At 38.2% G+C, this 13,633-nt stretch overlaps 3 protein-coding genes across 3 annotated transcripts in view; 1 reads left to right on the top strand and 2 right to left on the bottom strand.

Annotated features, from left to right (window-relative positions):
• rassf1 (Ras association domain family member 1) overlaps window positions 1–860 on the bottom strand; it is a 4,957-nt gene extending 4,097 nt beyond the window's left edge. Inside the window, exon 1 of the mRNA XM_014006307.1 lies at window positions 759–860. The gene's annotated coding sequence lies outside the window, so the exon portion shown is untranslated. The remainder of the gene's footprint in view (window positions 1–758) is intronic.
• Window positions 861–2,602: 1,742 nt separating this feature from the next.
• cyb561d2 (cytochrome b561 family, member D2) lies at window positions 2,603–4,188 on the top strand. The gene is made up of 3 exons (XM_014006281.1): window positions 2,603–2,777; window positions 2,871–2,908; window positions 3,466–4,188. The coding sequence occupies exons 1-3, from the start codon at window positions 2,645–2,647 to the stop codon at window positions 3,967–3,969; spliced, it is 675 nt and encodes a 224-aa protein (XP_013861735.1). The 5' UTR covers window positions 2,603–2,644; the 3' UTR covers window positions 3,970–4,188.
• A 2,172-nt stretch (window positions 4,189–6,360) lies between these two features.
• Window positions 6,361–12,936, bottom strand: LOC106516031 (helicase ARIP4; the record flags this gene model as incomplete). Its single annotated transcript, XM_014006178.1, is given in 9 exon segments — window positions 6,361–9,693; window positions 9,965–10,057; window positions 10,397–10,486; window positions 10,580–10,764; window positions 11,011–11,207; window positions 11,823–11,995; window positions 12,100–12,305; window positions 12,404–12,503; window positions 12,818–12,936. Coding segments are annotated over 9 exon segments (2,164 nt in total), but the record flags the coding sequence as incomplete, so codon positions are not given.
• Between the last annotated feature and the right edge of the window lie 697 nt (window positions 12,937–13,633).

The following is a 13,633-nucleotide window of genomic DNA, read 5'->3' as shown; positions in this document are numbered from 1 at the left end:
TAATAATAATAATAATAAAATTGATAATAGAACCAATAAAATTTGACTTTCTGAAAATTTTCAGTGAGACAGACTGAGCAATACTTAATAATTAAAAGATGTGCAACATTACTTATTATCATATAGTTATTTTAGCATATTAATATCTTGAGTAGCATAATATTGATTTATAACAAACGTTTAATAAATTAGTAACAAAAAATCAGCAAATAGAACTAAAAGATGTTCTGATGTTAAAGTATATACTTGAACTTTTTATTTTGACAAGTTCATCATTGAACACTCATGTTATTTAGTTTTCTGTTGATATTTATAGTAAAAACTAGGATTAAACAGCAGCAGCAGGCTCTTTTACATGCAGGCCTACATGTGCCATCAAACAAAAGTTTATAGTCAGCTGTTCTCTTWCAGATTTCACATTCTAAATCGCAGATGAAAGTCGTGTAAATGTAGTTTTTCCTGCGGGACAAACTTCTTGTGACTTGAATGTGAAGAACCTCAGGCTCCCTCTGCCAACTGGGTCAATTATTCCCGCAGGGCGACAAGAAGGACTCAGTGTGAACTGGATCATCTTGTTTATTCCCGGGTGCTTTTATTTTGTGATCACAGAATTCTTCAACTTGACGTTTGTCCCTGAATGTGAAGCTCGGGACAACCCGGGTTAATTTAATCCCGCATAAAACTATTAATRCAAACCGAACCAAATAAATAGTTTAGATCCTCCTGCGGATAACTGATAAAAACAACAACAACCTTACCTCATTCACTTCATCCCTGCTGCTATTTGAGGATAATATTAGAAAGATGGACGCACTTTGTGGTTGAATTAATACCCGGACTCCTCTTCCTCCTCCTCCTCCTCCTCCTCCCGCAAACGCACGCTCTCGAGTTTGCGCATGCACAGTGTGACCGTGGGATTATCATCTAATCCCAACTGTGCATCAGTGAGGGGAGAGTCACAGATTCGGGGATGTTTATGTAAAAAACAAAAGAAAGAAGAAAAAAATAAACGATTCAGTGGGAATATTTTCTGCCACTTCAAAGACACAGCTTTGAATAATGTCTGTTAGCAAAATATCTCATGAACTAATGGACGGATTTTAATGCAACATCCAGAAAATGATCATTGGATGTAAATTTAAAACTGATTAAATTTTAGAACCAGTCCAGTTCAAGATGTCCTTCACAACACTGACCTTAGARGATACAWAARATGCTATAATATTGTCAGTTTAACRTACATTTTGTTCAAATTTGGTTTGATATGAGAATAATTCACAACACATTTAATGAGTGTGAGATTTGAGACTGTAATAAACAATATTTTCAAGGTTTGACCTAATGGCAGCAAGTGATATCATTTCAATGAGTCCTTTATTGTTGTATAATTTAATATTTTCTTTTGTTATTATTATTAAGTTGCAGTACAATTCTATATAAAGAGATGAAAGTATGAAAAACATACAGAGAAAATGTAAACATGAAACTCTAGGAAACCTGAGGACACTGCAAATGCTTGAAGTCGGTTTTAATTTGGAAATCTTTCAAAAAGGAAAAAAGCCAGCGGGCTCCAATCTGCCAGATAAAGATGTCTTATTTTCTGTATCTAAAACCCAACATAACTGTGACAAGTGGCTCCGCAGGGGTTTCTTCTTCAATGAGCTCATGTGTTTCTGAGGTTTAAAGAAAGACGAAAGGCTCCAAATCTACTAAAACCAAACTGGGATTCTGAGAAATAAAGATGGTTGCACATCCTAAGGCCAGAATCAATAAGTCAGAAAAAGAAAACTGATAAAATATTCGCCACAAGTCCTGCAAATCAATATAAAAATAGGATGTTTGAAAGTTTAAACTTCACACTTTACATTCTTTGCTGAATGGAAATACATCAGATGCATGAACAACTTCGTGTTTGCAGTTTACAATAAATAAATAAATAAATAAATTTCTGTTTAGGCTTATCCAAAATGTCCTTGCATTTATGTCTTAGCTGGCCTGGGAACTCCTTGTGTCCTCCTAGAAGAGATGGAAGCTGGAGGTGGGTATGGAAAGAAAAGGGGTGGATAGATATTAAATGAAAGAGGCACAGACGAGAGGAAAGGAATGTCCTGAATGGGCATGCTGTTGTTCTGCAAGGCTCAGTGTCACAAGCTTGTTACAGAGTAACTGGAGCACAATAACCAGTGAAACTGCTCAGCACTGCTGGACGAGGAGCTGCTTTAGTTTGAGATATCACATACTGCTAGAGAGCTTCAGGTATGAAAGACATGCTTTAATGGCACTATTTAATAATTCACCGACAGTTAATTAAAGAGTCCATAATAAACACCAATCCTGAGCGGATGTGGTTTGAATAGCTTTATTTTGAAAATCCCAAGCAGGAGTTTAACTTCCTCCCCGGCAGCGGGGAAAAAAGTTGTTGACGTGGATTAATAAAAAAAAAATGTAATAGTGATTTATTATTATTCTTTTTGTGTAGGCTTCTTTCTTTTACGTTTAAATAAAGTAAAGAACAATTATTTAATTAAATAAATGAATAATATACCTGGAAGATACAGGAAGTAACAGACAAAACAGAAACACACTTCCTGTTTCCACTAAATTTACATGTTGGAGGGAGACAAACTGCGGGTTTAAAAACAAAATGGTCCACAACAAAGAAACTGAAACCGAGCCTCGGTTTTACGGTTTTACCCGGAAAGTCTCTGCTGGGCTGATTCATCTCATTTCTTTGATCTTTTCTGTGTTTATTGCCTTTCTGTCTCGACCCGGAACAAGTGAGTCCTCTTGATGCACTCATTTTAAACAGCTTTCTTTCTTTTTTATTTTAAAAATCATTTATCCGATATTCTAATTTTTACTTTTTCCAGGTTGGTTTTCATGGCATCCTTTCCTAATGACTCTGGCTGTAAGTCAAATTCTTTGTTTAAAATTTTGCCATCAACCTAGTTCATCTGTTAGCAAAATATCTCATGAGCCACTGGGTAGATTTGAATGAAACCTAGAAAGTAATGTTTAGATGGACATCTACAACTAAATAAAATTTGGAGTCAACCCAGTTTAAAATAGCCACCACAACTAATCCTCATTAGCCAACATATAAACATCCACAATTCCACCGGTTATGGTTAAATTGATCTAAAATGAGGTGTTTGGATCTGAGAGTCATTCACAACATAATCTATGGCTGCAACGCCATCACTTTTCAGCACAAGGTGATTTTAGTTTGAATGTCTTGCTGCTAGGTGTTTAGTGTTTAATATCAAGCCTTTTAGGAAAGATCTTACAAGAGTTTCAAGTAGCATTCCTCAAATTCAAGAGCTCGGGTGCTAACARACCTGCCTGCAGTTCAGATCTGTCACCATCTGAAAACATTTCACAAATCAAAGTTTTGAACAGTTGTGATTTAATATCAAGAGAACATCATATATTACTTTGTCTCATTTGTCTTCATTTTTCCTGTAGTTTGGCTTCTTCATGACAGAAGCCATCTTCGTCTTCTCTCCTCATGTATCCCTCTTCAAAAGATTCCCACACAAAACGAAAGGCCGTATTCACTGGGTCCTGCAGAGCCTCTGCTGCCTCTGTGCAGCTCTGGGCCTGGCTGCCATCTTTTACAACAAACACCTGCACGGCAAGGCCCACTTCACCTCGTGGCACGGTCTGCTGGGCCTGCTGACAGTCTGTGTGGTCGGCGGGCAGTCTTTGGCAGCTCTGCCGCTCGTTTACCCTTCTCTCGCCAAAGGCTGGTCCCTCGCCAGACTCAAGCGTTACCACGCAGCATCTGGACTCGTCACCTACCTGCTCGGCAGTGCCAGCCTGCTGCTCGGGCTTTGCTCGGAGTGGTTCAGGGCGTCCGTCAGGGAATACGCCTGGTACCTGTCTGCACTATGCCCTGCTCTCAGTGCTGTCATCATAATGAACCAAGTTTCCAGTGCCTATATTGCTAAAAAGCGACTGCAGYATTAACAGGAAACACACTGTGGACAGCTAAAGAAAACCATTTCGTTGTAGCTACACAAGTGTTTTTAAACATTTAACCTCGRTTTGTAAATGATCTGCTTTTTTAAACGATTTTAACATGTTTGAAGTTACTTGGAGACCAGACCAAGCAGGAAACAAAAAAAGCACAGTATACAGTATGTGACTCATATGTGACCCATCAGATCGAAACGAGGATTAAGTCCAAAAGTGGAATGTGGAAAAATAGGCAAATATAGCGTTTTGATTTAAATGTGTGCAAAAATTGCATTTTGACAAAATATAATGAATTAATGCCTTATCAATGTATTATTTAAATGAACTGTCTGAAATGTCTTAAAAAATTTTGAAGTATTTTTTTAGCAGCAGCAACAAAACAACAGATTTTGAGGAAAAACATCTTAAAATTTAGACATTTTCCCTGTGAGCTAGCAATGTTGTTTCTTTTCAGATGGGAAATCTTAATATACAAATATTATTTGAGGTTTCCTCTTTATATTRACATCAAAAATTACTCAATAAATTTACATGAAATTAGGATTCAGACCAAACAGTTTTAGTAGTATTATCATAACCAACAAGACAAATTAAGTCATATCTTTGGATAAGTTTATATCAGAATGATCCAGGTATCAAAATGTTATTTATTTATTTAGTTAATTAGAAATTTATTCATTTCATTTGTAACATAAAATAACAAAGAACAAAAAACATGCAAATAAAATAAAATCAAATAAAATGAAAGGCAGCAGAAGAAAAATAAATCTTATATCTGCCCCTTTTTATACCCAAAATATGTTGAAAAGAAAAGTAAATTAGAACAAAAATCAAAACTGAAAACACACAAAAAAACTAAAAACAAAATTTAAAACACCAACTCAACTAATAATTTGCATGAATTCACTTATACTTCTCCATTTATCTCCAGAATACTACTTTTTATCATTCTCTTCAATATATACAAATATCTGGCATTTTTAATCTCATCTTCCAGAAAATGTAGCTTTTAAAGCCAGGAATCTGTATATGTAGTTAGGTCATTTTGTCCAAATTTGACTTAATCCTCATTTTGATATGATGGGTCACATATACATTTTTTCATATCAGTGAGTGATGTGTGTTTACGTTGTGAATATAAACAAAGTTTGTGACCAGCTGCCATGTGTTTGTTTGCCTACAGTAAAAGATGAAGTGACTGAACAGGGTCAAGCAGTAATGTTACCTGAAATATTTACTTTCACAGACGACACCCTGTACTGTATTTCAGTCGTGTGATAGAAGCTTCCATGTGGTTATCGCAGATTCACCTGAGTGCTTTGTTTAAACTAAGTGTAGACCTGCACTTCAAAATGCCATTCAGTATGTCTGAGGGGTGTTCCAGAAAACAGGTTTAGTGAAAACTCAAAAGTTGAAAGAATTTCTGAGTTTTCTGTAAGTGAAAATGGACAACCGGTATATGAATTAAACCTGCTTGTTAGCAAAAAGAAGAGTTTTTATTGGTCTCCTCTAACCTGACGCAGAGGAGTTGTCCATTTTTAACCAGTCAAACTGATATCAAAGCAGAAAAACTTCTTGAAATCAGATATCAGAATCACTTTTGATAAAATGAACTAATTTATCTCAGTAACATTTTCCTCTCAGGGTAACTTAACTCTTGGGTTTCTGGATAAACTCAAGTTTGTATAACTTCTTTTCTGGAATACTCCACCAATATATTGTCATATTTTACGATGAGTAATTTTAAAGTGCCTGTGGCATCAAATTTTTGTAATAAATAGTAATGCATTTTTGAAAGATAACATTGATAGTATAAAAAATTCACGCAGTTGAGATGAACAATTAAGATATTCACATGTGAAGTAACAGGAAGTGATGTCAAAGGGGAATGTCTGCATGTGAACAGTTACTCCTCTAACACAGACTAGAGGAAAATCTGATGTTTCTTTAGATTATTTTGAGCCACTGTCAGAGAAGAAGAATGAAGAGGGAGTTTTCTTAGAGTTTCCCTTTGATGTCTCGTCCTGGTTCACTTTGGCTGAACAGTTTAAAAGAAAAGTTAAGTGACAAAATGGATAAAATTGTGTATTTTACCAAGTTTTTTAAATACACTGCTCAAAAAAAATAAAGGGAACGCTTAAACAATGCACGCTAAGTCCAAGTAAATCAAACTTTTGTGAAGCACATTCAACACTGTACAGAACAAAGTACTCAATGCGAATATTTCATTAAGATCGGGAGTTAGCGTGCGTTAAGTGTTCCCTTTATTTTTTTGAGCAGTGTATGTTTTGACTGTATTTAAAGGATATTCATGTCACAGGCACTTGAAATTACACAGTCTCAAACACATTCTGAAGTAAACTAATTTTTTATATAAAACAATTCACACTGCAGTAGAAGTGTTTTATTGTTCAAATAACATTAATATCACATAGTTATGTTTTTTTTTACTTTGATTTAGGCTGCAGGTATGAAACTCTCACTGAATCAGCCATTCATGGATCAAAGTAAATGAACAGTAAAAAAAATAATAAAAGGTTATAAAAGCCTATTTTTATTATAAATAAGTACATTTCAGACAATTAAATGAAAACTACGGACAACTGAAGGAAAGGGGTAAAAAAAAAAAAAAAACATTTTTATGTGATTACTCCAGATGAAAGAAAAAGGTACTTACTACACATAATGAATGAATACATACATGATGAAAAAAGTACAAATAAAAACATGGGATATCTATTATGTATTTTGTACAGTTCCTCTGCTGAAATGATTAATTTACAAAGTACTAGAGCCACCTTGAAATCTAAAGCAAACTAAATCACAGGTTTTGATGAAGAAAACCACAAAAGAGAAAGAATAAGCAAATTCAAAGCAAACAGTCAGGAAACAAACTCATAAATGAAACATAAATTCCTAGGGAATGGTCTGTTGTCTCAGCTTATCCAGTGTTTTCTAAAGGCTAATAACCACTGTAGCGAGCCTAATTTACAACAGAGGAAGGTGGCTTCCCTAAATCTAAACACCTTGAAGCGTCGTGACAACACAGAAACGGACGGCTACAGAGAAGAGCACCTAAACTCCCAAATGCAATGCGTACCTACACCGACACTACAGACAGAAGCTACTCACACGCACTGCGTCTAAGGGAAGAGCGATCACCAAAAAATGGCACTCTTTTTTTTTTTGTAAGGCCCCCCGCATCAACTTCAGCAGGTTGTGCCACAGTCACCGGCAGTTTTATGGATATATCAAACTTATCTGGTTAAGATGGTTTGTGGCTACATTAACTAGAGGTTTCACCTTCCCTGGCTGTGCAGATGGAATTATTCCTGTAGTTTTGGTAACATTTGTCCTGAAAATAAAGTCTTTAAATTCTTATGTCATATGGGGTTTAGGGGAAATAGAAAAGATGAAGCAACTTCTGTAAGAAACCAAAAGAGACAAGATAAGATCTTGAACTAGTAACATAAAACCTTGGTTCAAGCTCCTTTGGGCTTTCAACCTCGCTGCTTGTTTTCACCATTCTGTATCTGCATTAAGCATATTTTGAGTTTGTTGATGACTTTCTGTCAGTTTGATAAAAAGCCGATTGGTGCAACATATAAATCCTAAAACTCAAGACCATTTGCGTTACTTAAGGCTAAAACTTAAAGCACACAGTACAAATCCATGTCCCAGTCCCTGTGTTGACGAAGGCTAACATGAAAGTACATTCCTTTTAGTTTGAAGGGAAACAAAAGTAAAAGATTAAACTGAACATAACTTTGTCTGGGTGAGTTTATCATCAAGATAGTTACTGTAATATTAAACAATCTCGCTACAACCAAAATCTACACACTGCACAGTTTTGACTTGGAATATAAACAATGATAAAGACTTATGTACAAAGTATGAACATCTTGAGTTATAGCGTCACACATCTTTTCAACAGGGGATGCTACAATGTCTATCAAACTGCTAAAGACTAAAATATGCTCTGAATACCTAAAATTTCTGGTTTTAAAGGTAAGCCTCGAAGGATTTTCTCTGTATATTGTAAATCTGACCAACACTAAGACTCCAATATCTACTGTGAAGTTTCCAGGCTTTTCACAGGATCAGTGTTCAACAGGAGAGCTCAGCAAAGGAAATCCATTTGCGCCCAACAGTTTCATGGCAATACACCATGAAAAAAATCCAACATTAAACAGTTCTAATAACATTTTTCACATGAAGCTCATCGCGGCGACACCTGCAGTAAAAACGTAGCAGCAGAAGCTGTGGGCGGCCCCTGAAAGTTGCAGCTGGTCCTCGTATGACAATCCGTTCCCGTTGATCTGCTGCTCCAGCCGAACAAGTCTGAGATTTTCAGCATAAGGATTTGTGTTTCTCTAGACAGTGTAGCCATTAGGTTGATTCCCTCGTCTGCAGGGGAGAGTCTGTGTGTACGAAGTGCATTAGGAGGGGGAACTCAACTCTATTTTAGGGATGGATCAGAAACTTTTGATTTTTATTGTATCTTTGTGTTCATAATTAACATTTACTCCCTGAAAAGAATGTAATTCATACATTTAAACCTGTTTAGATCTGTATTCAAGATTAGTTTTTCTATCAACAAATGACTTTTCTTTCTAATTAAGCATTTATTGTAAAGATTTTAGTTATAGTTTGTATAATTATTACCATATGTTCTTTAAGTAAAACGTGCTGGACTGTGTGGCTGTTCGAAACGTTACTGTCCTGTCACCTCAATAACATCGTCATCAGAACTGTCCCCTCCGTTTACAGAACTCGGATATCTGTCTGGTTGGGCCAAAGCGGCCCCCAGCAGGCTGGAAGTGGGGTTGTTGAAATGGGAGAGAAAGCCAGGTGTGGCAGAGTTGGAGTTGGGCGTTGAGAACCCCCCCGTCCCCGGGAGCAGAGTGTTGGGGAACATTCTTGGTGCGGAAAGCAGCGGCTGACCGTAGCCGACAGAGAAATTTGGAGAGAGAAGACCTGCCATGTTTTGGTTCATTAAGTACGGAGGCAAAGGGGCAGAGGGGAGGGAGGAAGAGGTTCCTGCTGAGGGTGAAGACGACATAGGAACAGTGGTGGATGCAGAGGAGAAAGCAGAGGATGAGGACGGGGTAGGAAGGTGCCCGTTCCCTATAGCAGGTTGTCTCAGTAAGTCTGCACCGGCTGAGGGGAACATGGACTGTAGGTCAGCCATGGTTTGTCCAGGAGGCTGAAGGAACGATGATCCACCACCAGCCATTAGAAGAGGTTGACTCATGTGGCTGAGATTCCCCAGCAGGGACGAAGAGTTCAGACTCACAGGCGGGAAACTGAGCCCACTCGAACCCAAAGGCAGACTTGGAAAATGAGCTGCGGCTGAAGTGTGTTTGCCTCCTGTCTGCGCGTTGCTGCCCTGGTTGTCGTTGTGCTTGCGTTTCTTGCCTCGCACCTCTAACGCTGAACTCAGGAGCTCATCACTGACTTCCCTCCGGAGATCACTGGTCTGTGAACTGCCTTCGTCTCCCGCAGGCACAGACGACACGTCGGACGGTAATGATGGTTCGTTCCCTGCACCGGAAGAGGCATCGCCTGCGGATGAAGTGTAGTTGCTGAGCTCTCTGAGAATCTCAGAGCTGGAAGGAGAAGAAGGCTGCTGGTCACTGTTAGGAGAGCGCTGCTGCTGATCTACAGGCGATGAACAACCATTACTGACTCGCTGGATTGAGGAGCTCTGTGAGCCTGAAAGATAACAGAAAATATGCTGTTATTCCTTCTGATATTAGGGTTTATCACAAAAACACCATTATTAGTTCAAATGTAACCTTCGTTCTCCAGCTGTTTTAATAAGGTGGCAATTGCAGGCATCAGCAAAAATAAACAATAGTTATTCGTTTGAACATTAAATATCTTGTCTACAGTATGTTGTCTATTCAACTGAATATAGGTTGAAAAGGAATAAGGGTTGTAGAAAATTGTGTGGCAGAACACAATGTGAACAATAAATTTGCACCTCTAGAAGAAGCAGACGTCCCAATCACAGATCTGCTATTCTTTCCAGATCGAATAGCAAAAATCCTTCCATCGTTCGTCCTGATGTAAGTACCTGTGTGAGAGAAAACCCAATGTGAATTAGGTGATTTAGGGTGTATCACACCGGACACATTTGGTCCACTTTAAACGGACCAGAGTTCATTTCCCCCGTTGGTCCGGACCTTTTATGCAGGTGTGAATACACTCATGCAAACTCTGGTGTGTGTGGCTTTGTTTATAAATTATAGTCCACTTGCAAAAAGCACAATATGAATGCAAACTGCACCAAAGGAAAAAAAAATAAAGTCTGCTATTTGGTCCGGACCAAACATGTGGACCAAAGGATTTTCCTAGTGTGAATACACACTTATTTATACTTGCAGAGAATTCCTTGTCATGTTGTTGCAAATACCTTTAGATCCTCTGATAATGTGGATGCTCTCTCCTATAGGAATGTGAGCTTGAATTTCTGATGAACCGTTGGGTCCAGGGATTACAATGTCTGTAAATTCAGATAAAAAGATAATTAGTCTAGATGTCTGAAGTAAAAAAAAAAAGAAGTTATTTTAGCATTTAGAAAAAAAACTTTTAATACCAGTAGTGGTGACAATCCTTTGCACATAAACTCCAGCTTTCTGCAGGAAGTTGAGAGGGAGGTTGCCTGCAGAGCTGAAGCCCGACATGCCCATGCCCACTTGGCGAGGCATCATTGGGATTGGTGTCGACTGGATGGGCCTGACACTTGCTACTGGTTTGTCATCTGGTCGTGTCAGGGGACGCCTGGAAATATAGCAACTGAGCTTGTAAGACCGTATTTCAGCAGCAGTATTTAGTACGTTAGAAACTCATTGGTGAAAACGGTAAGTGCAACTTAAATTACCGGTAGTTCCTTTTCATTTACTCTATAGCAGAAAATACAGTGCTGATTTTTTTAAGCGAATACTGTATTGGATTCAAAATAAGTAAATAAATAAATAAATCATTAACTCAAATAAATGAGAAGGAAAATGTGCAGCTGAAACCTACCAGCCACGTTGATTAAAGGCTGCTATGCTCGCAAGCGTATGATCACTTGTTGGGTAATAGGGGACATACGACGGGCGAGAGTAGGGGACAGAGGCTCGTTTCTCATCCTCATAGCTTTTCTTTGCAGCTCTCTTCTCTGCTTTGGTCAGTTTCGACTCCTTGCGATCCACCAGCAGTGACTCGTGGTGGAAAGGTGGCTTCAGAGACACATGGAAAAACAAAAAAAAGTAGAACTTTAGACCAACAAATCTGTGTTTCATAATGACATCAAGTTATTTGACAAGTAGTTTGGGACTCACAACTAGCTGATCAATTCTAAAAAGAAATAAGTGGGCTGTGCAGAGGAGGTAGAACTATTAATTTGTATGTTTTTGTAATCTTGTTAATGTGGGACATAAGATGAGATCTGTCTAAAAAATGTAAAGAATAGTTGCTTCAGGTTTAACCAAAGTTATTGATCAGAATGTCAGTTTTAAAGCAAACAAATAGTTTCAATTTTATCCTTGTTTTACTTAAAATTTTTACTGTTTATCTATTTTAATTACAGCTTATAAACAGAAGCATATCTGCTGTAAAATTCAAAGTAAAAGCCTTTCAGGAATGAAAAGATGTTTGTGTTTCTAACCAAAGACCCCAGCTGGACCAACTCTACACATCTGTCTCTTCAGCTCTCTTCATTAAAAAAACGTTGAAACAAGAACTCGAGGTAATGATTTATTCTTTATATTTACCCATAAAAAACTAAACTTCCTGTCAGGTTCTGAAAAACGCATGTAAACACTGCTTTCAGCACAATCTTCCATGCTCTGTACCTTTGTGATGAGGTTTGGGTAAAGCTGACAAGCTTGACGAATCACTGATTCTAAGTCCTGAGATTCCATCAAAAGTTTTTCAGCTTCAGGCTCCTCTTCTACAAAATGCAGCAGTGACTCCACTTCTTTACGGGTGAAGTTCAGCACTGGGTTCAAGTCGTCAACGACACGATCTTCACACAGAAAGGGTACAGGTAATATAAATGTTTGTAGTGTGCTGAATAAGTGCAACACTTTTAAAAACCGCCACCTGGTCACACTRAGCACAGACTCTTACCAGACATGCCCTGTTTGGACACCTGTCTATCGTAGATCTTCTTCTCCAGTGTGAAGTCGCAGACGAGGCGGTAAATGTAGCAGGGTTTCCTCTGACCGTAACGGTACACACGACATACTGCCTGGGCGTCATGACAGGGGTTCCACGATGCATCAAACACAATGACCCGACTGGCCCCGATCAAATTTACCCCCAAACAGCCCGCTCTGAAAAAAACAAAACAAAACAACAATAAACTTTCTGCATAAAAAAAAAAACAAATTGAGAAAAGTAATAAAAATGAGCAGAATGTATGGAGACAAACCTGGTAGAAAGTAAGAAAACCCATGTTGTTGTGTTCTCCGGATCATTAAACTGGTTAATAAGTCGTTCTCGCTCTGAGGCAGATGTACTCCCGTCCAGTCCTGCAGACAGAAACATAAACAGACACCATCTCTTAACCCTGAAACAACTGACCCTTGAGCACGAATTTAGAACAGTTTTAAGTCAATAACCTTTCTGATCTCTCCAAACATGTAAACTCCCTGGAGTATAAATTTCACTTAATGACGAAAATTATATAAACCAAAACTCCTTGTTAACATGAGTTTTTCTAGATTACAGAGAATTAGGAGCCATTTGAGGCAACAAAAGCAATAAAACACAATAACTCTATTTCTTCAGTTATAGCTGCACATTTACAGCTTGTTACAGAGAAATAACAGAACAGAGGACTCACTGTAGTAATTGAGGTTGCGAACCCAGTTTGGATTCTGGCCATCAGTGGTTGCGATGCCTCCAGGCATGGGTCTCTTTGATAAAAAGTCCTCAAGTACCGTCAGGGTGGACAGACTTTGACTGGTGAAAACAGATTTTAAAAATGGGAAAGAATAATAAAGTGAACTAAMGCTAACAGGACAAACATGCAGTACACTACGTGTACTGTGCATCCACTCAATCAGAAATGTACAACGTGAGATTAACAAGACTTTACTTTGATTTTGAACTGAGAAAGGGAGCAATTGAACCTCTGCCAAATCAAACGGTGAAAATCTCTACCTCTCAGCCTCCATATTAAAAAAGTCAGAATTACTAATAAACTGCAGCCACGCTCTTTTACAAGTTGTTTTATAGTCACCTAATAATTGATTGAATTTGTATTGAACTTTACATTTTTCAATTTCAAAGTGCTACAAAAATAAAAACATAACAAAAAGCAAGAACTATGGTAACAGCAGTGCAAGTAAAAATGTTATATAGGTCTTAAGTCCTTTCTAAAACTCTCTGTAGTCTGGGGCATCCTCAGATGTTCCATAGACGAGGTGCAGCAGAGCAAAAGGCCCCGCCCCCCATGACGTGCAGTTTTGTCTCAGTCTGAGGAGGTAGGATATTGTAGAGAGGAGGGACAGTATTGATGTCTGAGCAGTGAGCAGTTCTTTGTAGTGTGGAGGATTGCTGTGGATGGATTATGCTACGTTCACACCAAACGCGTTTTGAGCGGCCAAAAAGCGCAAAACGTCTCTCACTGGACGCTTTATGTTCAGACCGAAGAACG

Source organism: Austrofundulus limnaeus, unplaced genomic scaffold (assembly GCF_001266775.1).
Source record: "Austrofundulus limnaeus strain Quisiro unplaced genomic scaffold, Austrofundulus_limnaeus-1.0 Scaffold35, whole genome shotgun sequence".
In the NCBI taxonomy this organism is placed as follows: domain Eukaryota; kingdom Metazoa; phylum Chordata; class Actinopteri; order Cyprinodontiformes; family Rivulidae; genus Austrofundulus; species Austrofundulus limnaeus.
This window is presented reverse-complemented; position numbering and strand designations above follow the sequence as displayed.